The sequence below is a fragment of the Solea senegalensis genome, linkage group LG3 (assembly GCF_019176455.1).
Source record: "Solea senegalensis isolate Sse05_10M linkage group LG3, IFAPA_SoseM_1, whole genome shotgun sequence".
NCBI lineage: Eukaryota > Metazoa > Chordata > Actinopteri > Pleuronectiformes > Soleidae > Solea > Solea senegalensis.
This window is the reverse complement of record NC_058023.1, coordinates 12,302,940-12,329,687: the sequence shown is the minus strand read 5'-3', so window position 1 is coordinate 12,329,687 and position 26,748 is coordinate 12,302,940. Positions and strand designations below refer to the sequence as shown.

Here is a 26,748-nt window from a genome sequence, read left to right as displayed (position 1 = left end):
AGGTCCACTTTAATTCACATTTTACTTTTCAGAGTTTTGCAGTTAAAAAGAGAACATCATGACTTCATCAATATTATTCATCTATAATTCATTCCAGGTAATTCAAACAGGCTTTCTAGGAAATCAATAATGTACGATTACTACATGTTGATTATATAGTACAGTATGTAGAAATAGGAAATCATTTGCCTGGTATTTTTGGCAGTCAAGCAGTTAAAATAGAAGGTGCTTGCCTCCAGGTTTCTCGGGTGTCAGGGGCAACAAAGTTGACAGCAACAGATACTCCAGGAGTCCCTCAGCTGGAGAAGAAAGAAAATTAGGGAAGAGGAGACAATCTTTAAGAAAGAGAAAGAGAAAAGAGGAGGGGAATCGTGGAGGCCATATTAAGAGGAAGAGAGATATGTGGTGAGAATGTGCTCAGTCAGAGGAGCAGAAGCAGCAGTGAGCAATACAAACGGAAAACACATTAGTTGATGTTGTCAGTGAAGTCACAGCAGTTTTCACACAGGTGTCAGAGGATACAGTGTCTGAAACTCAAGAGTGGCTGCAGTGAGTGAGGCGTTTTGACTGCGTGTGTGGGTTTCCACGGCTTCAGTTGTGTGGCATGTCACTTGCTGTGGGTGACTGGGTGTCTGTCCATTGTCTGTGTGGTGGAGGCAGATACAGTTACACTGCAGTGTCACCCTCCTCCTGCATGTCACGGCTCTTGCAGCACTCACATCAAGCTGTACTTTTGTCCTGCAGCATCACACAGCTGCCTGAATCGTACGTGTTTTTGTGTGTTTTATTTTAAATTCCTTTACATTATGTTTTATATTCAGGTCCAGTGAGGTCAAACATTACATGAGTACCTAGTGGAAATGAATCCAACACTCCTGACAGAATCGGAGGAAGGAAGAAGAGGAAAACGTTGGTCTGGACACAGTCAGCAGCAGGCGTTTAACAGCTGACTCTGAGCCAAACAACAACAAGAAGAAAGAGCAAACACATGCTAGCTATTTTTCTCACAACAGCCATGGGTGGTCGTCTTTAAAGAGGAATTAGGATTCTCCCCGGAGGATCTCCTAAATGATCCGAGAAGGACATGAAAGTGGATCCACTGCAGAGGCTCAAGGAATAGACTCATCCCAGGAAAAGCAAGTGGATCAACTCCTACTCTGATTTTAAGGTAAAACACTTCAGAGGAAGGAAAAACTGCTGTACAACCACATATTTATCATGATTTAATTCTTAAATGTATGACCCAGAATTATTAAAGGTTAAAAAAAGGGTCATATCCAACACAAGCTGAAGACTGGATCACTGTCACACCAATATATCTAACATTTTCCTAAGTCGTCACATGTTTTTTGACAAGTGACGCCTGCAAACCATGTATCAAAACTAAAATTAAATTTCAACATTACTATAAAGCTTATGATTTCATAGGTTATATAATAGCTTATTTCTATTTACATAAAATAGTCTTTTGTTGGATGGATTTGTGAAGGTAAACGGTTCGTTAAAAACAAATCATAAAAATGATCTTTATCGATCAATGCAATGCAGTTTTATGTTAGTGTAATGATTTGAATCTGCAGTCAGTCTCCTGTAAACACTGACTGTATGTACACACGTGCTAAAATAGAAATGAACTAAACCAGCTAATCAAAAAACCCAAAAACAACATTTAAAAGCTCATTTAAAAGGTGTGTTGATTATCATTAGACTAAACTGTTCGTTACGTTTTCATCACGTGTTAATGGCGAGTCAGGACTTCATGATATGTCTGCATTAATTATTAAGACGTGATCTGTGGTGGAGAGTTACAAGGTACGTGTAGTCAAGTAGTTGAGTTTTGAGGTACTTTGTATCAATTTTACCAAATGTTTCACTTGGATCACTTTAGTTTGTTGATAGTTATAAAAAGTAAAAATCTAATTAATTTAGTGATAAGTTATCATAGACTAAGATCACATTCATTGTTACTTGAATGATAAACAACTACTCTAAACAAACCACTTCAAGTTAGTCCCAGCAAAAGCATAATTTAGTACAACTACATACATTATTCTAACATGGGCCATTCTACATGACAAACACTACATATTTTTGCATTATGTGATACTTTTACTTCAGTTAAAGATCTTAAAAAAAAATGAAAAAGGTTTCCACTGTTTCCAAGTCATGTTTATGTTATACACTGAATCATAATATATTGGAAATGTATGTTTACTTTACCAGTTTTTCCTGCTGTTTATGTGTCACTGATACACGGGAAACAAAACCTCACTGATAATTGATAACACTGACCTGCGTGGTATCTGCAAACCCAAGCACCTGCAAAGTTACATCTGCGTTTGTCCGTAGAACAGCAAGACCCTGAGATGACCCCGCTGTGAACATGCACGCACACGCACACACACAGGCTTGCTGACTTAGGGTCCCCGCAGTTCATATCACTGATGACTAAACCTTAATGCTGACCTCACCCTACCCCTTCTCGATAACACACACGCACAAACGCGCGCACACACAGACATAAACACACACACAGACCCTGCAGGACCTCCTGGATCCTCTGCTGCTTGAAAATACACAACCTAAATGATGTAATTAAAACTAACTGGGTTTAGGTTTGATCATGGGTCCTGATTGTAGATTTAAATGACGCTCCTACTGTAATAATTGAACAATGAAAGAAAGCCTGAAGTAATTCAAATATGAAATATGGGAAATTTCTGCACTAAAGTTTATAAAAAAGGACATTGTTACAGTATATGTTTTGTTGAGAGAAGTGCACGTGACTTACCCAAAACACTTTTTAAATCCATAGAAATCTGTATTCCTGTTCAGTTAAATATTGGGGGCTTTCACATTGTGGTTTGCTGCGCTTTCTGCTCATGAAACGCTCCCTGTAAAGACCAAACGCACAGGAGAACCAAACAATATAACAATTCCCATGATTCCTTACTGCTAGAATGTGTTTTTGAGACAGAGGTGTCAAACTGGCCACATTATTAATTACTTCATTTTAGATTTATTTCTCTGTCTTTGAAATGTTGATATTATTCTTCGCCATGAGTGTTATTATTCTGAATATATATACTGTACATCATTCCATATCAAAACAAACACTTTTACTTCCTTGTTCTCGAGACCGACCTCCTCTTAACCAGACTAGACCCTTATGATCTCACACTGCATTAGGCCTGAAATGCATTTAAACTATACTTTAAAGTAGCCATTGGTTAATTTAATTAATAAAATGAAATGTTTACTGTATTTATTGACTTTCTTCGTCTTTTTTTTTTTGTAATCTAACTTGACCTCAGTCTCATGCTTCTTTAGCTCAACTTGCCTACACTTGACCCCCACAGCAATGTTTGTTGGTTGCAGTAAATCCCTCACAGTTCACCTCTTCCTGCCAACTTTCCTCAGGCGCCTGCACTCGGCCTAGAATGCCTGAGCGAGTGAGTGACTTCCAGGGTCAGAGCTTTCACAAGCTGAGGCGAGCCTGCCTGCGTCGAGGTGCGCTCTTTAAAGACCCCCTCTTCCCCACAACTGCCCAGTCCCTCTTTTACAAACGGGAGCCTCCGCCTGGACTGACCTGGAAGAGGCCGAGGGTGAGTGTGAGGTGTGTGGAGGGAGGAAGCTCCTCCAGGATAAGGACACTCTTGACGTTATTCACAGCATTAATCTGTAAAGTGTGTTAAATTTCAGATTTCTGACACACCTTCCTGCATTGCACTGGTCCAAACTACTACAGAGTTTATTACACATCTTAAACCGAGTGTGTTACTTCATCTTCATCAGATTCAGTTAAATAAAGCACTTTCTATTATAGGAAAGACGTCAAGCAGTGAAACCTTAGCACTGCAGGAGCAGGGGCTCGTGCTGCTGATGGACCTCTGTATTGTGAGTGTGTGTATGTGTGTGTGTGTGTGTGTATAGGCTATGTATTTATATACGGTTGCGTTGCGTTAAGGAAAAGCAGCAACTGTTTAAATAGCCCAGATGTTTTTAGCACAGTGTCAAGAAGGTTGTATGTTAAGTTGTATGTAAGTGTTTATTGTCACTGCACCAACACAAGCGGCCTTTAATGGGGGTGCAGTGCACTGGAATAAACACAGTGAAACTCAAGAAGGAATTATTTATTGCCAAGTGCACGGAAATATACTGTATATAACATCAATTCTATGAAATGGATTAGGTGTTTATTAACAAAAACATAGCAGAGAATATGCTGACATCCATCGAAGAGATTAGAAACGGGGTCAAAGTAAAGATTTAAGTCACAAGAAATAGGAATAGATTTCCAAATGTGTTTTTGTATGTAATTTTTTTTAAAAATTGCAGGGTTTCTGTAGTGTTTGGGGTAAATGTTGACCTCCTATATTTATTAGACTAATAAGTTGATTAACAGGAGGCAGACAATGAATACACCCATATTAAAGAATACGTTTTCAGGGTTAGGATTAGGGTTAAAAATCTGTTTAAACCCTTCTATGCTCTTTTTATTGTAGTGATTTCTAGACTTCTCCCAAGACCTGTTAAAACTCGGAATTCAGCAAAAAAAAATAAGCAAAAAAATAAATGTCTGAGATTCTTAGTTTATGGCTCAGACAGAACTAAGACAGAGCCAACGGAATTGAATTATGTTCCTATTGCTCCACTCGGGTATTTAGCAGCATTTATCAACAAGGAGATGGATGATAGGATGACATCTGTTGGCTCTCTCTGCAGATACACACTCAACAACAACAAAGTTAAACTTTTGTAATTTCCCATTTGCTGTTGGAACAGTTCAGCTTGCAACCTGGATTCCCCCACCTGCTCATCTGTGCTTTTTTTATGAACTTGATATCGCCTTAGAGGTCGGATTAGAGTTACATTTAAGAGGTTATGGCCACCAAGAGTGTGTCTTTCTGTGTGTGTGCGTGTGTCCAGCAGCAGTTCTGCGGTTACCTGACCCTGTCCAAACTGAGATCACCAGGGCCACACAGAGGAGATCTGTCTCCTCAGCAGTGCCCTGACACTGAATCAGCTCATAAAACACCGGGACTCTTCTCACTGCTGCTCAGTAATCACACTGCTTATTACTGCGTGCTGACATGAAATCAGTGTTTGGAGCCACAAGAATTGTTCATAAAACTTTTTATAGAGGAAGAAATGCTGCAGTTATTCCTACTTAGTTGCTGCTGCCTGTGTATTTGAATTTGTTTTATCATGTTTGAGTAAATAAATAAATGAATACTGTGTTTTCTATTCTATTCACAGTGGACCAACATGAAATGAGCAAAGTCTTGTGCTAATACTGCTGCTGATTCTGCACTTGCCTCCACATTTTAATGTCTTTCAGCTGATTGTTTTGGATTTAGAAAAGAAAGCAAAAGAAATAACATTAGCATTTTGCAGCAAAAGAACCACACATGTATTTCTCTTTATGCTTCAATCCAATCCAGGAAATATGCAAAGATCCTCGTCTTTTTGTCGATGGCATCAGCACTCGTGACCTGCACCAAGGCAGTCTGGGTAACTGCTGGATGGTGGCTGCCATTTCCTGCCTAGCATCTGAGCCATCTCTGTGGAAGAAGGTTGATTATTTGTGTTCCTTCCTTCCTTGTTTATTAAAAAAAAACAACCCAAAACCTTTCTCCGTTCATTAATGGCTTTTCTTCTTCTCCTACTCTGTGTCCCACAGGTCATCCCTGATCATGAAGATCAGGAGTGGAACCCAAAGCGCCTTGACTTATATGCGGGAATATTCCATTTCCGGTTCTGGCGCTTTGGCCGCTGGGTGGACGTGGTTGTGGACGACTGTCTGCCAGTCAGTGGGGATGGGGTGCTGCTCTTCTGTCGCTCAGCTACACCACGAGAGTTTTGGAGCGCCCTGCTGGAGAAGGCCTACGCTAAGTGAGCAGAAATTTCAATTAAATATATTTATGTTTGTGGTTCCAGCATGGCAAAATGTCAAAAAGTTGAAAGGGTGTGGATATTTATGCAACCCACTGTATATATATATATTATATTTTAACCACAGATGTGCAGTGTACATAGGTGAACAGTACGCTTTGAACAGAGTCAGCTTCACACCAACAGTGCACCAACCGAATTTACGTACCAATACATTTGCTTGCACATACAACATACGACACTGACGAAAAATGTCCTCATCATCTGTCAGTTGGTCTGTGATCACATGACCAAGATATTTCACTTCACTGCAGATATTTAGAACCTTGCCTGAGAGTTTAAAGTCAGGAAAAGTCATATGTCTATCTTCCACGATTCTGCAAATCATTATCACACTTTTTGACTCGTTGTACTTTATATCATGCTGTTCCCCATACACAGAGCACACATTAAGGAGCTGCTGTATACCAGCTGAGCTAGGACTAAAGATCACACAATCATCAGCATACATAAGATGGTTCCATCACTGTACTGCCGACCATACAGCCTGTTTTACATGAGCTTAGATTATTTGATAAATCATTCATGTAGAAATTAAACAAAATAGGAGATAAGATGCTCCCTTATCTTACTCCGTTACTGATATGAAAGGGAGCAGATAAGCAGTTGTCCCATTTAACTTGCATGGTCTGTTGGGCATACCAATAGGACAGAATTCTGACTATATACTTAAGAACACCTACAGTACTGCACCCAATTTTTTAAATAATTTCTCATGATTCACCCTATCAAATGCCTTTGAGGCGTCTAAGAAACAAATAAAGACAGATGAGTTTTTTCTCTTAGTAACCACCCTAAACAAAAACTCAAAAAAAAGTGTCTTAGAAAGAGAAAATGCAGATACAAATGTTGAAATCAATCTAGGGAGTAAAGCAACAGGGCCACAGCAATCTAACCCACTCTTGGCTTCCTTCTTAGACTCAACGGGTGCTATGAGGCCCTGGAGGGAGGAAACACTGCAGAGGCCCTGATCGACTTCACTGGGGGAGTTTCAGAGCCCCTCAGTCTGGATCGCGAGGCCCTCGTCCTGCACAGTGACCACAGGAGGACGTTCTTCCAGACGTTAGCCAAGGCCCATGAATGCAAATCCCTCATTACTTGCTCCATACGGGTAAGGCTGTTTATTCTGGAAAAATTAAACATTTCAGAAACTGGAGTTTTTTTTTAATTAAAGATAAGGTATATGTACAGAATATGTTCCGTTTCTCAGCCAGCAGAGGGAGAGACAGTGGAGTCCGTGTTGGACTGTGGCCTAGTGCGAGGACACGCTTACGGGATCACAGCAGTGAAGAGGCTGAGGTTGGGGGACAAGAAGACGGGTCGAGTGTCCAGACTCTTCATGGTGCGAATGAGGAACCCATGGGGGACCACAGACTGGACGGGTGCCTGGAGTCAGAGGTGAGGGCACTTTATACCATTTACTGACTTCATCTGTCTATAGAGTGTCCATAAAAATGGACATACCCTTCCTGCTGCAAGAAAAATCCCCATTATGAAGCTTTGAGAATAGCTTCTGAAACCACACATGTCACCTGCAACCTTCACCTGCAATCACACTCACACGTGCTGTACTTTATTGTCTATTTTTCTATTTTAAATGGAAACATAATTTACTAAATTAACCCAGGGTGTTCCCCGCCTTTCACCCTGTGTCATCTGGGGCCAGGGGATGAAGTTCTACCAAAGAAGAACTGAAACTATAGCTATTGAGATCTTACATGAACTCACTGATTTATAAATCATGAAAGAAGTCGAAGTCAAGAATTCAAACTTGTTCCTTTTTGCAACCAGAAGAGTCGCCCCCTGGTGGCTAAATGCTACATATGTCATAGGTTGTTGGCTTCACTTTTCAGACTGGAAGACTACGTCCATTTTTAATATACAGTCTATGCATCTGCCACATGTCAGACTATACTGCTGGCTGCATCACGTGTTTTGCAAAAAGATGGGAATCCCATCTGCTAGCATTTAACAGTGTCCGACTGTTTTTATAACATTTTACAAGGCCACATATACAAATGCTACATCTGTCATTTTCATTATACGATGCTGAGAAACTCTTAAAATGGCCAAAATGGACCAATAAAGGTTTCCAGAAGTTGAAACACAGCTTGTATTTTTCTTCATATGCCATTTCCATTGCACTGTGTCCTGCAGCTTTACCATTTCTGCTCTGCTGTCTTTGAGTTTATTGGCCTTGCACGCCCCCTGCAGGTCACAGGAGTGGCAACAGATGAGTCGCGCAGACAGAGAGAAGATGGGCCTCAATGTTCGAGATGTTGGGGAGTTCTGGTACGTTTGATTCTATTATTTCGACAAAATACCAATAACTGAGTGGTCACTGCTTTTAAATGATTTGCATTTGGCACATAAATAGAACTTTTTTGTCACTGTAGGGAAACGTTTTAAGTCTTCATTCCCATAAATCACTTCAACCATTCAACATAGGTTAGCAAACTCTATTTTAAAAGATGAATTTCAAATTTCAAACACCGAATGTGAACTTCTTTCATCTTGAGATTTACAGTCCTGAGAATAAAACAAAGCAAAATAAATGTACCTTTGTTACAGTACAGTACAGTACTTTTGTATTGTATTGTATTTCTTATTTTTGAATAGTTTTTATTCTTGTCATAGTGTATTTATTCATTATGCCTTGGTCTAGCTGTTTTGTTATTTATTTGTCAATTTAAAATTGGAGCATTCTAATCTCACTCTTTTTTGAACTTTATTATATAAAGTTTATAAAGCTAAAACATAAAGCTTTAGATAAAAAATAGTCAGTGTTCAGGCCTGTAGAACAGAGACAAACAGATAATTTAAGACCTCACATTAGTTTTTAGGTGTTTTATTTCAGATTCTAATCACTCTTGACAAGGCACGGTAACTGTATCTCGACTCAAAAGCAGTAAAACTGGGTGGCTGCTGTCTTATATGAACATGTGTGTTTCTGGTACAAGTTCTGACTTGAACTCCTCTGAAAACTGACTTACACATGCAGAATCATGTCACACTGTCAAAAAACATCTAAAAACACAGACGTGGTGTAACAATCACAACTTTTCCGCTTATCCTTATTTCTGCTTGGTTGGTATGTATGAACTGTGCTGCATTGGGTAGCTGTGTATAAAGGGCTTTATTGACAGAAATTGAATGAACTACCAATAAATATGTTTGCATTAGATTGAGCTTTTCACATGTACTTTAGGGCGTTGCTTTACTAAGGCTGCCATATTGTGCCTTGTTTCTACAGCAGCTCAAATGGAAAAGCGATAGCTTGCATCCTTCCCTGTCTTTCCCTGCCGTGATAGTCTTCACTCTCACCGTTAGATGTCACTACTTCTTTCACACTAGACCTCTACAAAAGTGCAGTGTGAGTAAAGCCTCACTGATGTACTCACTCTCTCACTCAGGATGGATTTCGAGGATTTCTGTCACTACTTCACAGATGTGGTGGTGTGCAGGCTGGTGGAGAGAGCTCTGCTGTGGCCACACTCTCACTGGAGAGAAGAGCGCTGCCATGGGGAGTGGGCTCCGGCTCCCACCACACCTGGGTCACCTCCATCCGTCGTCCTCCACAGCAACTATGCTCTGACCTTAGGTAAAACCAACATAAAACCCGGGGGGACTGAGCAGCGGGGGAACCGCAAGGAGGCCCGGCTCGGTGAGAGTCAGCCGCAGAAGAGAGGACGGTGTGAGCAGGGTAAAACGGTGAAAAAAGTGGTGAAAGATGATGGTGGAGAGAGGAACGGAGGATGGGAGGCACAGACGGATAAGAGGAGTCGATGTGGAGGATGCATTAACCACAGAGAGACTTTCCTGCACAATCCACAGGTAAAACTACAGAGGGATTTGTTGTTGTGAATGGGTGCAGAAAACATGAGCATAATGTCGTCACCATGCAGAAGCTCTCCCTGTGAGGCACAAATGCACAGGACAACCAAACTAGACAACAAGTCTCCCATGATGCCATCCTGCTTCCTGACATGGTCAAACTAAGACTTTTGTGATTATTTTGTTTGAGAGACATCAGGGCGCATAAATGTCATGCTGTGCATTGTAATAGTTAAATGTGAATATTTTCTTCATTTCTTTGCTCTGGATAACAAAGAAATCATTAAAAATCATTAAAAGTTAATAATTTTGGTTCGTGGACAGAACATCATCATTTCCAGGTTTGACGAACACCGATCAACATTTTTTAAGGTTTTTTTAAGATATTTTTGGACCAATCGTTTAATCGAGAAAATAATCGACAGATTAATCGATTAGGAAAATAATCGTTAGTTGAGGCTCTAATGTAGTTACATCATAAACTCAGTTTAATTGCAAACAAATCTCTGAGCTCTCTAGTTTCTGTTAACCCAAACCTTACCTTCTTATTCCTGTAGTTCATGTTTGAGGTCAGAGACAAAGAGGAGGAGGTGCTCATGTGTCTGCAGCAGGAGGACAGGAGGATACAGAGGAAAGATGGAGGAGGGGAGAACCTGCCTATTGGCTTCGAGGTGCTGAAGGTGAGCAATAATGGCCCCCACACATGTTTTTGACTGTGCCAAGTGGAAGGGAATTGGGCTTTTAACTGGGCTGCCAGTTCAAATCCTGGGACAGGTCAAAGTCTGGTGTACATGCTCAGGGGGGACCTTGCAACTGCTCCCTGGGTGCTCATGAACTCAGTGTGTGTTCACTACTGCTGTGGAAAAAGAATGTGTTAAAAGTCAAATTTTTTGTTAGTAACTGAAGTTTGTGCAAATAAAACTAATAATTCCTCTAGAAAGGTCAAACTACATTCCCTTGTTGCTGTGTTGTCCCTCAGGTGGAGGTGAACCGCTGCAGCCGGGTGCAGTGCGTGGTGGAGCAGGCGGCCAGCTCCGTCTACATGGACTCCCGCAGTGTCACGCTGAGGGCAACTGTGGCTACAGGCCGCTACGTCGTGCTGCCCACCACCTTCTTGCCGGGCGCAACGGGTCGCTTCCTGTTACAACTCTTCTCCCATTCTCGTGTCAGACTCAGGTGTGTGATCTGTGTTCATGCGTCTGTAGACTCTGAGTGTGCTGTTGATACGGTGTTGAGTCCCACAATGCAGTGCACAAAATGTGAAACAGTATCACAAAAGATGTTTTTCATATTCTTGCAAAAATATTTTCTCCATTATTATGACATACCTGATCACATGATAACGGTTTTCGAGTGACCTCATTATTATTGAACCGTTGAAAAGAGACTTTTTTTATGAACATAAAAAAAACTTAATTAAGTTTAAGCAAATGGATTTCACGGTTTAAACAGTAGTTGGAATTAACCCCTTTATACGGTGGCCCTGAAGTGCACATCACCAACACAAATAGGAAAACACAACAACATTAACTTAAAACACAACAAGGTTAACTGAAAAAACTACATTAACTGAAAAAACTACATTAACTGAAAACACAACAACAAAAGCAGAAACCCTACAACATTATCTTAAAATGTAACACTGTGTCCGTCGACGATCCTTATTGACAGGATTTACCTACCTTTTCCGCTTTGAGTTGTCGTTTGTGTTGCGTTATTGTTGTTGCATTTTCTGCTTTTGTCATGTTTTCTGCTTTTGACGTTGTGTTTTCCGCTTTTGTTGTTGTGTTTTCTACATTTGTTGTTGTTGTGATTTGCACATCAGGGCCACCGTACATTTAAAAGGGTGTTGCCAACTGAAATACCAAGCAGTTTGTTTTTTAGTGTATCTGATTTTAGTTATAATGTGATGTGTGAAGGTCGTATGTCATAATAATGCAAGAGGGACATTGTGATGGGTGAACACAAACCTCTTGGTTGTTTCATAAAGAGTGATCATCACTTTGTCGACACTTAAAGTAATACTGAGTTGAGATTCAAATGACCTTAGTTTCATATTGTGTATTTGTTGTATTCTGGAGTGAAAGTGCTGTAATTGGTTGTTGCCATCAGAGAGCACCGTAGCACCACGAGACGGGAATAGAAAGTGGGGAGAGGGAAAGCAATGCCTGTGTTGTCAATATCCTGGACTGCACTACAGTAAGAATCCACAAGTGTCTGACAAGTCAATCAATGTTGCTACCATGAGATGAGCAGATGTCTTTCTCTGGCTCTCTGGTGCAAAGAAAACTCTCTGCTATGTAAAGTGGTGCTGGTTACTTCACTCTGCTAAATCAAACGTTATTCTTTAGTGCATAGATTGATTCTTGATATTCAAAACATTCTGATGATTTTTGTATATTTTATTAGTGGGGAAAAACATACAGATACAGACCTTCATATTAAAATAGACAAAGCATTCAGAGAATGTTAAAACCTCTGTCAATGCCACTGATTTTTGCAGATTGCAGCCAATCTCCTTGGCAGATTCAATAATCACAAACAAACGCTGAAATATTTACACATGCAGCCCGTTTATTTGATATAATTTTACTTTTACAGCAGCAGAATGTTTTCCCTTTGATCCTCTTTAACATTCTTTTCCCATGCAGGGAATTGAGGGAGGATTTGCCGTCTTCCTCTATGTTCCATTGTTTTCTACCTCAACCTACAGTGGTGACCACAGTCCACCTCCGCAGGGCGTCAAGACTCAGTCCTCCCAAAGAGACAGGTCACACAGCACCACGTCTGCAGCATCCCGACTGACACATGTGTTTCTTGCTTTCCTGACAATCTGTCCAAAACACAGATGTTTAGAGCTGTTTAAATTATTTAAAAAACACTAAAACCATCCATCCACCCATCTTTGACTTCTTTATCCGACACATGATGTGCCAATCTCAGCTGACATAGGGCGAAAGGCGGGGTACACCCTGGACAGTTCGCCAGTCCATCACAAGGCCACATAGAGACAAACAACCATCCACTCACACACACACTGACACATATGGTCAATTAACCAATTATCAAACTGTTAGACAATTAATTTAGCAATTGATTAATCGATTAATGGTAATGGATATGCGATATGCGATGTGCAAAAGAGACACTCACCTTGGCGTGCGGCATGTGCACAGAAGTATACCACTGGCTTAATGGTGACACAGCACATTGCAATAAAGAGAAGGCCCCTCTTTCCTTTCACCCTTTCATTTCCTCAAGCATGTTATGAAATGATGGTGGCCTTCAAGGGATTTCCCTTCAATGCATGTTTGTGTTTGTTCTTTTACATAATTTCACAGCTCCAGATGTTTATGCCATTGTGCGGTGTGAGAATGACACCATCAGGACGCGAGTGTTTAAGGCCGAGGGAAACCCAGAGTTCAACTTCAGAGTCATCTTCTACAGGAGATACCCCGAGGCGCACATCTCTGTCGAGGTATGCACGTTCCCATGGAGCTAAATCATTGCCAAAAGCTAACAAACTAACAAAGCATGTTTCACAAATGTCCAATGATTCTGATTCTGAGCTGATAATGAGCCGCGTCTGTCGTGTGCAGTTATGGAGCAGAGGTTTACTGTGGGACACCGTCCTCGGCACGGCTCGACTCCAGACAGTGGAGTCTGAGAGGACTCGCAGCCACGTGATTGACCTGCGATTGACCAGCCAGTCCGGCTCTCGACACAGAGGCTGCGTTCACGTTGAGACGTCCTCCAGTCCCTGCCTCACAGATTTGTGACAGCATCCTTGGTAACTACATCAATCCATGGCAACCACTCTCCTCCCTGCTGCCAAACTTACTTTAGTTGTTTGTTTTTTTAAATAATATTCATTAATCATACGCTTGTCATATTTGTTGTTGCTGTCATATTTATTTCTGACTTTATTTCTGTTGTTTGAATGTAAATGTACAAAATCACATTTGCATTTTGAATAAATATTTAACACAGTGTGTCTGAAAACCAATCAGCTAATGTGATTATTTGAAGCATTACACTTTCAATTCTGCCAAGACATCGTAAAGGTTACACACTGGACTAACATGTTTTAGCATAGTGTTAGCCTAGCTGTTTTATTTACTCACTGGGTAAAACCACTGACTCGCTCATATTTGGTTTGAAAGTGTAGATAACAAAATAAAGATATCAAATGTACACTGGACATTGCCCCAATATATTAACTGCCAAAAACCCAGCATTAAAGTCATTACTCGCGTCCTGATGGTGTCGAAATTCTCTGTCAATAAAACTATCTGGTTACACTCTGGCCTGATCTCAGTCCACACCTGTTACAATGCACACTGTGTCAACGTCCGATGAAAGGCGTCGACTCAGTGAACCGTTATCGGTTCTTTGTTGGACAGTATTTGTTTATCTGGAGGCTCAGCCTGATACTGTATACTGGGGTTCTCGATGTAAAACTACCTCTACGTCCACGTTACATGTTCCTGCCCTGTTTGCTCATTTGAAGCTCTTAATTCACTGTATATTCTACACTCTTAAAAAGTACTGTACATTTTTAACCACCACACAATTATTACACATCATTCAACTTTTCATATTGTGTAATATTATTTCAACCCTGAATGACCAAACATTTGAACAAATGAGTGTGAACATAAATTAATATTTACCAGTGTTGTGTTGTGAGTTTGAGGGCTTATGACTCATTAAAATAAAGCATGATAATGATGTGACACTTCCTGATATGTTAAACAGAGACTAATATATTTCCTCATAATTTTGTCATACAGTGTTTCATAATAACACAGGGCTCTTGAGTCTCACGCATTGAGCCTAACAGTCACACTTTTCGGTCTAAAGTCACGCACTCCCGCCACACATTGTATTTCTCACGCGCCACTATCGCTATACGTTTACTCCGGAGCAGTGCTCCCTTTAGCAGATACTCCACCTTGTGGCCAAAAGGAGAAACCACACCTCTCTGTATGTGCTACTTCTCATCGCAGAAACTGGAGCACAGATACTATTTTGTGAGCTGCACTGCTACACAGAACAATACATATACAATAAATACAAAACTGGACATTATAACCTCTTAACATTTGTAATAAAATAACTTATTATAGGAAGTATATAGGAAGGGGGAGTGGCTTATTCTGTTGTCATTTCTTGTCCTAGTCATATTTCCGTCATCTGTTTTTGTTGTTTCTTTTCTTTTTGAAATGAGCCCTGTAAATGATAACAAAGCACAACAAAACTTTACAACAAACAAGCAAATCGAGGAGAGAAAACTTTGTTATCAGTCAGTCATCATCTAACCGCTTTATCCTCCACCAGAGGGTCGCGGGGGGTGCTGTGCCAATCTCAGCTACATCGGGCGATAGGCAGGGTACACCCTGGACAGTTCGCCAGTCCATCGCAGGGCCACACACAACTAGAGACAAACAACCATTCACTCTCACACTGACTCCTATGGTCAATTTAGAGTGTCCAATTTACCTAATTACATTACATTACATGTCATTTAGCAGACGCTTTTATCCAAAGCGACTTACAATGGAATCAAGTACAATTAGCCAGGGGTGGAATCGAACTTAATCCCCACATTGCATGTTTTTGGACTGTGGGAGGAAGCCGGAGTACCCGGAGAGAACCCACGCACACACGGGGAGAACATGCAAACTCCATGCAGAAAGGCCCTTGTTCCAACCGGGGCTCGAACACGGATCTTCTCGCTGCAAGGCGAGAGTGCTAACCACTACACCATGGTGTGGCCCAACTTTGTTATCATTATTTATTATTAGTTTATATATTAAAATGAATATACTTGGAAATCTTTAGTAAGTGTTACACCTGACTGCCGCCATTTTGGACCACCGTGTTTTTACAGTAGCCCACCTTAGACAAACTAAACATTTTTGACGCTAATTGAAGGATAATACGTTGTCCAACACGTGTGGAAAAGAAGGGTGAAGTAACTTCACAAATAAGTGTCGCTAAATCCTCCACACACTGTACATTGAAGTGGATTATTATCCTCATTAATAGTCTTTATGACCAGCTGACAGACAGTAGGAACGCTCCACACACACGCGCACACACACCCAGACACACGCCCTGTGCGTGCGCGCTCCCGACAGGTGTGTGTATGTGTGTGTGTAAGGCGCGGTTGACTTAGCAGCAGCTCACAGGAGCAGCAGCTGCAAACCAGGGAGGAGGTAAGAGGCGAGGAGACCGAACGCTATCGTGTTAAAAGCTTTGTTTCGGGCTGAAGCAGAGGGCTTTGGGTGAAACCCATTATCGGACAGTTGAAGTTGGCTTCGTGTTGGTGCGTGTCCATGTTGAATTGTGAGCCAAAACAAAACAAAACAAAACAAAACAACCAAACGAGACGACTTTACCTGTGTGACAGTGTTTGATTTTCATTGTGACAACATTGACTCGCTTCATGTGGTTCAGTGGGTTTGTGTGCGTTTAGTTGTTCTATTGTTCTTCATTTGTTTTAAAGCGAACATAACGTGTTGCATTTACACGAGTTCTTCCGACTCTTCCCTGACTAAGACGACGACGACAAAAAAAAAACCAAAAACCTTATACATCGCACTTATGACTAGCACTTTATAGTTTGGCTTACTTGAAGCTCTTACTTACTTCTAGCTCTTATTTGTACCCAAATGTCTAAATGCACTTATTGTAAGTCGCTTTGGATCAAAGCGTCTGCTAAATGACATGTAATGTAATGTAACGTGTAATGGAAAAGTTTTTTTTTTAAGTGGGATAAAAACACTAGTTTACATTCAATCACTTCAAGTTTCACTCGTGTGTGCGCGCGCGCGCGCGCGTGCGTGCGTCATGTGTTTGTTTGTTATCGGTGCAGGTTGTCTCTTGTTGTCTCTCTCTGCTGTTCCTGTTATATTGGTCAGACTGGCTTTTACCGTGGGAATGCAGTCACACTTCATGACGTCAGCAGCAGGCGCAGCAGTTCAAAGAGGTGGTCATGCAGCATCGAAACAACTGTAGTTGTGTCTAAACTCTAATTTGTGACTTTAAGTCCCTGGAGCTTGTGTAACCAGACTTCCTGACATTCATAAATAGGAAGTAAATAAGAACTAAATTGATTTGTGCAGGGAGAATCATGCGACTTTGGCAACATCTAAAATCCCCCATCAAAACGAAATAAAAACACCTACTTTCCACATTAAAACTAAAACAGACATATTTGGCATAATTGTGGGGTAGGCAGGGTCAAAAGTCCATCGTAACCTTTCAGCATTAAGTAAATCAAGTGATAAGAGGGAGAATTTGACTTTGCCTCCTGGCTCCATTTACATCTATTTCTATCATCTATCAGGTCAGGTTTGGTTCCTCAGGAATTCGAGGAAAGGCGGTGAGATGAGTTTATTAGGATGGAGGAAAAGACTATTATGGTGTGAAGAGACTCTGTGACAGTACACTGAACTGAAAAATGTAATTTAAATTGTAAAAATTGTAAAAATGGATTGGGGAATGATGGCTGGTTGCCAATCACAAAATTAAACACGCAGAGCAGTTGTTCTGTCCACTTATACAAACCCTTGTTTATTCATCATGACTTCCTTTTTTGGATCGACAAACACTAATCAAAATAGCTGTCGACCAAGGGTGATATCAAAGTCAAAAGACAATGCTGTTATTTGATTAAATGTGATAAAAATGTGTGACGTGTGTGCGTTCTGCTGTGTTGCTGGAAACACATGAAAAAAAGTTAAAATCCTCATGATTTAAATGTTTTTTTCCCCCATAAAAACAACAGTTAAGATGCAAAAATGGCTAATCTGTTAGTGCTCTATGACTGTTTGACCACATCATTCAGCTCTGCTGTGCTGTCATTCTCACGTTCCATACACGTTGAATTCAGAAACACAAATCTGACTCACAGTTTGCTGGAAGAATTGTTGCATATTGATAACAGCATTGCTCATCGCAGGTCGGGGTTAGAAACCCAGCAACAGGAAAGATAATTTATAACGGACCAGGAGGCTGAAATGCAATAAAACGTGTGTCAATATTGTCACAGTTTTGCCAAGATAGAGAGTCTCCCTCAGGTCATCCGTCACTTGTGAAAATGGTGCATCTGTATGTGCTCTTTTGAAGAGAGGATCATGGAAAAAAGACTTTAGAGAGTTTAGAGCAATAACATAATACATCTATGACTGATTAATAATACACAAATCCTTATATGGACATCCTGGGAGTGTGTGTTTATAGGTCACATATTCAGGCTTTAAAAAATGTGTGTTGTTGAGTCACAGTTGTAATTCATTTTATATTGATTTTTTAGTAGTGATATAAAGTAGCAATAATTCTGCAGAAGTCACAAAATAGATCGTTTTTCTTTTCTTTTTGAACTGGAGCTGCAACTAACAATTGTTTTCATAATCGATTAATCTGTCGATTATTTTCTCGTTTAATCGTTTGGTCCATAGAATATCAGAAAATCTTAAAAAATGTTGATCGGCGTTCGTCAAACCTGGAAATATGACGTTCTCAAATGTCTTGTTTTGTCCACAAACCAAAATGATTCACTTTTAATGATTTCTTTGTTATTCAGAAAGAAGTGAAGATAATACTCACATTTAAGAAGCTTAAACGATCAGAAATCCTGTTTTAATCATGAAAAAAGCTTCAAACCGATGAATCGATTATCAAAATAGTTGTCAATTAATTTAGTAATCGATTAATTGATTAATTGTTTCAGCTCTACTTTGAGTTGTGACATATTCCCAAATTTCACAAATTCCCAGTGGAGTGAGCTGTTTTCAAAGTGATACAAACTTCAGTTTCCTGTTACAAAAAGCTAATGAACATGTTTTTAAAGATGGTGTTCAGTGACAGAGAAAACGTACAGGAGTGTAAAAGCTTGGTTTTTTTTTTGTTTTATTGTTGTTGTTTCTTGTCGCGTATACAACAATATTCTCAGTTGTTTGTTTTCCTCTGCAGGTTAGCGCCTTCATTACTGATAGAATGGCCACTTTAATTGACAACATCCGAAGCCCTCCTCAACCCACTGGATATAAATTAGGTGAGGTGTGACACTCGCACATAGTTTTGTTTCTTTTTAATCACTACACTCCTTAAAGAAAAGTGTAAATTAAAGCCATTTTTTGTTTTCTTCTTTCAGGAAGTTCAAAGATTTTTGCGGCCATTCTGCCTATTGCTCAGATTGCACTTGGTGAGTTGGTGATGCCTTTTTATTCATGGTGAAATTTCATTTGACGGTAAGTAGCACTTTTATTAAATTTCTTGTCTTTGCCCTTGCCTCCTACAGGAGTAGTGTATCTTCACAAATGTCCGAAGCAGGACTACATCCCCATCTATTTGATAGTGTCGGGGGTTTTTGGCCTGATGCTATCATGGCTCGCCTGCCTGCCTTGTGCTCAGGAGCCAAAAGACGGCACCACAAACCCACTCAGTCAAGTCTGCATGGCCTGGAACTCGCTGACGTCTTTCTTCCTCTTCTGCTGGTTCATCGCTGGTGAGTTTAGAAGTCCTCCTGGCTCTTGGTGCGCTCTTAGCTTCCTCATGTTGGTTTCTTTACTCCATATAACAAAGACATGACTGAAACGGAACTTGTAGTGTCCATTATGTCAATGATTTTAGGGCTTTCATTGTATATTTCACAGGAAATTGCACACTTTAACAGTAATAATGTACAATCTAATGCCATATTTTTGTGGGTATTAGAGGAAACCCCTCTAAAATTATGTTTTGAAGTGTGATTCTTACAGTTACAGTTGAACCAAGCTGCTAAGTCATTGTAATGTACTGCAGTAAAATGTGGGATTTAAAAAGAATCACAGTAATATGCAATAACTCAAGTTTATGTAGAAAAACTCTCTTATTCGGTTTCTTTCTCCTTCTTCTTCTTTTTTCCAGGTAATGTGTGGATCTATTCTATTTACCAGCCCAACTATAACGAGACCACCACAGACGTTGATCCATACTGCAACAAGACCGTCTACTTGTTTGCCTTCTGGACCACCACGTTGGTCTACATCGTATTGGGTCTCGTCCTGTTTATCGGCTGCTGTGTCATGTGTTGCTTCTTCCTGTGCGGCAGAGCCGACCCTGACGACTAGAGACTTCACGTTTTCGCTTGTGAGGCGGTTACAATCGGCTGTTACACGTGTCCTCGATGCAAGGTTGAATGAAATGCTGTAAAAAAGCGTAACTGCTGTGCACAGAAACACAGTTCCGCTTCGAGCGTATGCGAAAAGCACATCGCGTGCATCACGACTAATCGCTTGAAAACCTTGCCTTGCACTGTAGTTGCACAGCTTTATGTCTGGCAGCTCTGATGTGTACATTTGTAACTTTTAAGACGATAAAAAGTTTAACATTGATCATAAATAATGCATCTGTAAATGCTGAGCCCTTTTTACAACGGCAAGTGATTCCTGTTTGTTGTGTTGTCAAACGTAATGAAATATTAAATATCTGCTCTTGTTGTATTCATGCTGCCTTAATAATAAAAAAGTTAATAATATTATTATTTTACTTTATTACATCCATTAAGGTGTTTTTGGCTACATTAGTTTTTATATGAAGTCCAAGTAAAGGAGTGATTTGGATTCCATTTTCTGATTTTGGTCCTGATGTGGGCCAACAGATATGTACTCTCTGAGTGCTTTCAATGGGGATGATGGTAGCTCAGTGGTAGAGCGAGTCGTCTTTCATCTTAAATGATGTGGGTTTAGAAAATGAGCTGCACATAGATGCGCTGTGTGAAAGTGTGAGAATGGGTGAATCATCAAGACAAGAAAACAACAAAAGCTTTATATAAACACAAGCCATTGACCATCATTTAACTTTAATTTTATCAACAGAGAGTGATTTCTTTCAATCCAATCCAACTTTATTTATAAAGAACATTTAAAACTGTGAAAACTGCAAAAAAGTGCTGTATAGTCTGTAAATACAGTACATCTGTAAATCTGTACAGTAAATCTGTATGTACATAGTGCGTGCATAAAATAGACATAAAGACATACAATAAAACAACAGAACACCCACAAAATGAGTAAAATAAAACACATGTTCTCAGGAAATGAAAGGCAAAGTGTGACTGTCCAGATTTCTGCTGGCTGGTCTTTCCAGCTCAATGCTCCCTTCTGGAAAGGGTAACCAGAACAAGTACGGCGGGCACAACTCGACTGTCTTTCTTTAGGTTTATTCCACATACACAGTTAAGCAGACGTCAGTTTGCAGTTAGACAGTTATCAGCTTGAAGTTAGTTAGTTAGACAGCATCTAGTTAGGTTGTAAAACCGACAAGTCGTACAGGTTCTGATGATTGATTGCTTTACAAAGGCGCATACGAAGGCGATATTATAACAAAACATGGCTTTGATGATGCACCTTAAAGGCACTTTAAAGGCAACGGTGCTTTGATACCAATTGCAGCAATAAAGAGATAAATAGAATGAAAGACAAATAGCTTTGCCTGCTAGAAACTTCTACAGTGACTTAAAAAAATGAAAATAAAGTGCTGTCTTTTGTTTAAAAAGCATTTTTCAGGAACCGGTGGTGTGAAAATGGTAATAACGTCAGCGACAGTTAATAATGGGTATTGGGTCATCAGCTATTTTTTTTTATTATTATAGCACTTTTCACACACAAAGTGGAACATTAAATAATACATGGTTATTCATGTATGTCATAATAACATATGACGTACGTGATAACATTCATCCTTCCTGGCTGACAGATGTCAGTCTGTTGTACTAGATGGGTTTACCTCTTCATCAACAAAAAAAACAACCCACTCTTGCAGTTACACAAAGAAGTCACTAGAGGTCAATGCTGTGACAGATATAATAAGTGTTTGAATTTTAAATGATAACACACATGTTTTCACACCGTTTCTGTCTTGTGATCCTCAAAACAATAGTGTTTGAAGCTCTTCTCAGGTTATTTATCGCTTTCAGACGCGAGTCGCAAAGCACTTTGTCACTGTCTCAGAATGGGAATATATTTTAGTAGACATTTCTTACATTAACTGAAATTACTGACTCATTTCAACTTGAGAAGACAACAACTAAGGTACCAGAAACGGTGTTGTGCAGTCATAACGGGTGAAAACTAAATTAAAGAATCCCCAAATAAACACAAATAACAATTATGAATGTCTTATATTGTTAATTATTCCCACTTGCAAACTGAGCCTTTAAAATGTGTTATTTTCTATTTTAATTTGAAGTTGCTTAACTTGTGTGTTACTTCCTGTCTGTGTCCTGTTCCCTGCGATTGTATGCCTCACCCTAATTAGTCTCACCTGTGTCCAGTTAGCCCCGCCTCCTCACAGAATTGGCTGTTTCTCAGCGTCACTTCTTCTGTCCAAGTTCCTGGCGTCTTTCAGTTCAGTCTTTCTCATCTGTCTGATTTATATCCAAACTTAGTTGCTAGTTTTTGGACTTTCCTGTCGACGTGCCCGCTGAGCAACCAGAAACTGTAAGCTAAATTTGATAAATTAACTTGTGCTCTTGTTTTACGTTGTCCAAAGTCTGCAGTTTGGACTGCAATGAGTGATAATCTCTTTGTTGGCACTAAAAGTAATACTGAGTTGAGATTCAAATTACCTTAATTTCATATTGGGTATTTGTTATATTCTGGATTGAAAGTGCTGTAACTGGTTGTTGCCGCCAGTGGGCGCTGTAGCACTTCGAGAGGGAAATAGAAAGTGGGAGAGCAATGTTTGTTTTTGTTAATTTCCTGGACTGCACTAAAGCAAGAATCCCAAAGTGTCTGACCAGTCAATGCCTGCACTTATACCCACGCTGCTTACAATGAAAAATGTGATTTTTATTTTGATGAAGTGGTTAGTATCATATAATATTTTAAGCAAAATATTCAGATTTTTCCTGAAAAAGTGATGTGAAACTTTAACTGTGCAAAGTAAGTATTAAGTGGTGAACTTTAGATCCTTATTTTGGTTTCTCTTTGACTGAAAACAAATGTCATTTGACAGTCTCTCAGCATGATGAGAGTAATTACAAAAGGCACTTTTTAATTTTGGTTTCTATTTCAGTTTACATATAAACTGCTCTTTTTATTTATACAAACACATCAATGTTGTTACCATGAGATGAGCAGATGTCTTTCTCTGGCTCTCTGGAGCAAAGAAAACTCTCTGCTATATAGTGGTGCTGGTTACTTCACTCTGCTAAATTTAGTGCATAGATTGATGATCTAGTTCAGTTAATTATGTCTGTCATGTAAAGCTGTCTGAATGACGGCTGTAGATTGACAGTGTAATGTGTTAACATTTGAGCCGGTTGATTAATAATGTTATGTGAAAACCTAATAAATCTGGCTCCTCATTCATTGATTGGTGTAATCTGTTCTTCTCTATCATACAGGGTGTAGAACAGACGTCAAGTAGTATTGTGAATTTTAGTGCACCTAAAATTCACCTGTTCAGTGATGTCATCGCAATAAACAGTGCTACATTTGTACTGTACTAATCTTATACCACTTCTATTAGCAATGACTGAGTTTTGTGCTTTGGGAAATAACTTTTTCTGGGCTTTTTGTGGCCTTTAGGAAGGTTTTACAAATGTGAAAAATATAGAATATAAAGATCTATACATGAACAGTTTCATAGGTGTCTCTTTTACTATTGTGGTCAATGGGAAAATTGCTTTTTGGCCACGTGAGTATTTTTTGTTGCAGTACCATGAGTGGCCACCATGACAAAACTGTCAGGGGGCGGTGCTCTATCCAGTTCTTATAAGGACACGGTTGACTGGTAGCAGCAGCTGACAGTACCAGCAGCAGCAAACCAGGGAGGAGGTAAGAGACGAGGAGTCTGAAGGCTGTCATGTTAAAAACTTTGTTTCTGTTTGAAGTGGACGGGTTTAGGTCAAACCCATTATCGGACACCTTATGAAAATAGTGCATCTGTATGTGCTTTTTCGATGAGATGATTACGGAAAAAAGACTAGAGCAAAAAATAACAGATTTTATTATAATGTACTACATCTTGACAAGGATCACCCATGGTGAATTGCAGGGGAATAACAGGTGTGTGTTTATAGGTCACATATTCAGGCTTTAAAAAATGCAGGGGAGTTTTGTAATGTGTGATTCATTTTACATGGGATTTTTAGTAGTAGTAGTAGTATTAAAGTAGCAATAATTCTCCAGAAGTCACAAAATAGACCGTTTTCTTTCATTTGTGTTAAAAAAAGAAAAGCCAAGCGAACTTTAAACTGTGACGTATTTCCAAATTTTACAAATTCAATCCGATTATAAACATTTTGAGTACTTTTTTGCTCAGGTGTGTTTATATAGTTGGAGAAAATTTTACTGTGGTGTAAAAGCTTATTTTTTGTTTACTTCTAGTTGTTTATTGTCGTTTATACACCAATATTCTCAGTTGTGTGTTTTCCTCTGCAGGTTAGCGCCTTCATTCATTATTGTTAAAATGATCACTTTCACTGAAACCTTAAAAAACCCTCCACAACCCACTGGATATAAATTAGGTGAGGTGTGACACTCGCATATATTTTTGTTTCTGTTAAATCAGCACCGTACACAAAAAAAAGTAAATTAAAGGCGTATTATTTTTTTATTCTTTCAGGATGTTCAAAGATATTTGCAGTCGCTCTGCCTATTGCTCAGATTGCACTTGGTGAGTTGATGCCTGTTCTCAGGTATTTTATTCATGGTGAAATTGCATGTGACAGTAAAGTAGCAGTTTTATTGAATTTCCATGTTTTTGGAATCAGTTTTTTCCTGTTCTTGTCTTTGCCCTTGCCTCCTACAGGAGTAGTGTATCTTCACGAATGTCCGAAGCAGGACTACATCCCCATCTATTTGATAGTGTTGGGGGTTTTTGGCCTGATGCTATCCTTGCTCGCCTGCCTGCCTTGTGCTCAGGAGCCTGAAGACGGCACCACAAACCCACTCAGTCAAGTCTGCAAGGCCTGGAACTCACTGACGTCTTTATTCCTCTCTTGCTGGTTCATCGCTGGTGAGTTTAGAAGTCCTCATGACATAGCTCTTGATGCGCTATTGGTTTCCTCATGTTAACGTATTTCTGGTTAAAACCAACTGTAAAATTTCACTATTTACCATGGTGGAAAATGTCAGATAATCACTTTGATCAATTTGAATGTTTTAAAAGTAAAACAAGTTCTCCAGGTGTTCAGCTTTTTAAATGTGAACATTTTCTGGTTTTCTTTACTCCATTTAACAAAGAAATGACTAAAACGGAACTTGTAATGTCCATTATGTCAACAATTTAAGGGCTTTAATTGTACATTTCACAGCAAATTGGCTTAAACAGTGATGATGTGCAATCGAATTCCATATTTTTGTGTGTTTTAGAGGAAACCCCTCTAAAATGATGTTCTGAGGTGTGATTCTTGCAGTTCCAGTTTTTAACCAAGCTGCCTAATCATTGTAATGTACTGCAGTGTAATGTGGGATTTAAAAAGAAGGATACTGCAAAATCAGAGTAATATGTAATGACGTTTATTTAAAAGAAACTGTATTTATTCAGGTAATGTTGCTGAATCCCAGATAATACAACTGTCATTTGTCAGTACTATAAAATGATGCAGTGACCTACTGTGGCACAGTGATTTACTGTAAATATACACACACATTATTTGCTGTGAAACTAGTGCAAATTGTAGCCAGTAATTGACAGTACATGTACAGTCAAACACAGGCGTGAGAAAGCACAACATTGACCTGCTGAAAGTGTCAAAGCCTGTGTTATTGGTTCAGTGAGTGAGACTTCCAGTCTGACCTGCCTGCCACATATTGTGTATTTTTACGTATTGCCTTATCAGAACATGAACTTCAGGGTAACATTTATTTAATTTGCAAAGAAGAAAAAATCGAATTGCAGTATTTACAGTCGACATTGTAATTTTGGTTTAATGGTGATGCTTCCGCTGCAAATTCAAACATGTGTATGTCTCTTAATTGGTTTCTTTCTTGTTCTTGTTTTTTTTTTTTTCCAGGTAATGTGTGGATCTATTCTATTTACCAGCCCAACTATAACAAGACCACCACAGACGTCGATCCTTACTGTAACAAGACTCTCTACTTGTTTGCTTTCTGGACCACCACGTTGGGCTACATCCTCTTAGGTCTCATTCTGGTTATCGGCTGCTGTGCCATGTGTTGCTTCTTCCTGTGCTGTGGTTTGTCCGATCCTGCCGATGCCTAGCGACTTCAAGGAGACGGGAGGCGCCAAGTTGTACTTTATTACATCCATTATGGTGTTCATGTTTTTGTCTGTATATGAAGTCCAAGTAAAGTAGTGATTTGGATTAGGGGTGTCAAATTATCGCGTTAATTGCGATTCATTAGTTACAGTCATATTTAGCACGTTATGTTTTTTAATCGCGTTAATCTAATTTGTAATCTCCAACTTTACTGTTCCTGTATTACATTTCAAAAATGCCCCGACGGCACCGTTGACAAAGGTAAAGTGATAATACTTCTGTGTAAGAAGGAGTTAGCTTACCATTGAAGCAGCTCAAGTTTAGCCTACCACGTCAATGCAAAGCACCCAGTGAAGCCACAGCTAACGTTAGCAGCAAAGACGTTAGCAAGTTAGCGAGCCACAGCAAAGCTAACACCCCGCGTATGAGCAAGTCTGCGACCGACAGGCTATTTTATATGGACCTGATGTTTTATTTAATTTGAATTTTCTAATTATTTGGAGTTTGAGAAATAAACACAGTGGAATAAAATGGCTGCATCTGTTCAAGTTTGTTAAAGCAATAAATATTAATCTTTTGATCTGCCACAATAATGTAATAATGAATTTCAAGTTGAGGCTTTTCTAAGTAATTTTTAGGTGCGATTTAAAAAAAGAGATTAATTAGATCAATTAATTGATTAATCAATTTTCTCTAGACGGCACTAATTTGTTTTATTTGTCAATTGTGGGCTATTG

At 39.5% G+C, this 26,748-nt stretch overlaps 3 protein-coding genes across 4 annotated transcripts; all 3 read left to right on the top strand.

Moving 5' to 3' along the window:
* Positions 1-356: 356 nt before the first annotated feature.
* LOC122766021 (calpain-5-like) lies at positions 357-13,662 on the top strand. 2 transcript variants are annotated; one of them, XM_044020600.1, is made up of 14 exons: positions 357-405; positions 822-1,168; positions 3,421-3,605; positions 5,445-5,576; positions 5,684-5,895; positions 6,874-7,066; positions 7,166-7,353; positions 8,170-8,247; positions 9,369-9,789; positions 10,347-10,469; positions 10,769-10,965; positions 12,441-12,559; positions 13,131-13,267; positions 13,389-13,662. In XM_044020600.1, the coding sequence occupies exons 3-14, from the start codon at positions 3,441-3,443 to the stop codon at positions 13,566-13,568; spliced, it is 2,145 nt and encodes a 714-aa protein (XP_043876535.1). In that variant the 5' UTR covers positions 357-405; positions 822-1,168; positions 3,421-3,440; the 3' UTR covers positions 13,569-13,662. The 2 variants fall into 2 exon arrangements, with proteins under 2 accessions (XP_043876535.1, XP_043876534.1); XM_044020599.1 differs by lacking the exon at positions 357-405 and adding an exon at positions 418-549.
* A 2,288-nt stretch (positions 13,663-15,950) lies between these two features.
* On the top strand, positions 15,951-20,317 carry LOC122765873 (transmembrane protein 272-like). The gene is made up of 5 exons (XM_044020334.1): positions 15,951-16,010; positions 18,772-18,853; positions 18,953-19,003; positions 19,100-19,306; positions 19,708-20,317. Exons 2-5 carry the CDS (start codon positions 18,796-18,798, stop codon positions 19,908-19,910), a joined length of 519 nt encoding a protein of 172 aa, XP_043876269.1. The 5' UTR covers positions 15,951-16,010; positions 18,772-18,795; the 3' UTR covers positions 19,911-20,317.
* A 3,258-nt stretch (positions 20,318-23,575) lies between these two features.
* Positions 23,576-26,524, top strand: LOC122765872 (transmembrane protein 272-like). Its single transcript, XM_044020332.1, has 5 exons — positions 23,576-23,621; positions 24,228-24,313; positions 24,412-24,462; positions 24,598-24,804; positions 25,805-26,524. Exons 2-5 carry the CDS (start codon positions 24,256-24,258, stop codon positions 26,011-26,013), a joined length of 525 nt encoding a protein of 174 aa, XP_043876267.1. The 5' UTR covers positions 23,576-23,621; positions 24,228-24,255; the 3' UTR covers positions 26,014-26,524.
* The last annotated feature ends 224 nt before the right edge of the window (positions 26,525-26,748 follow it).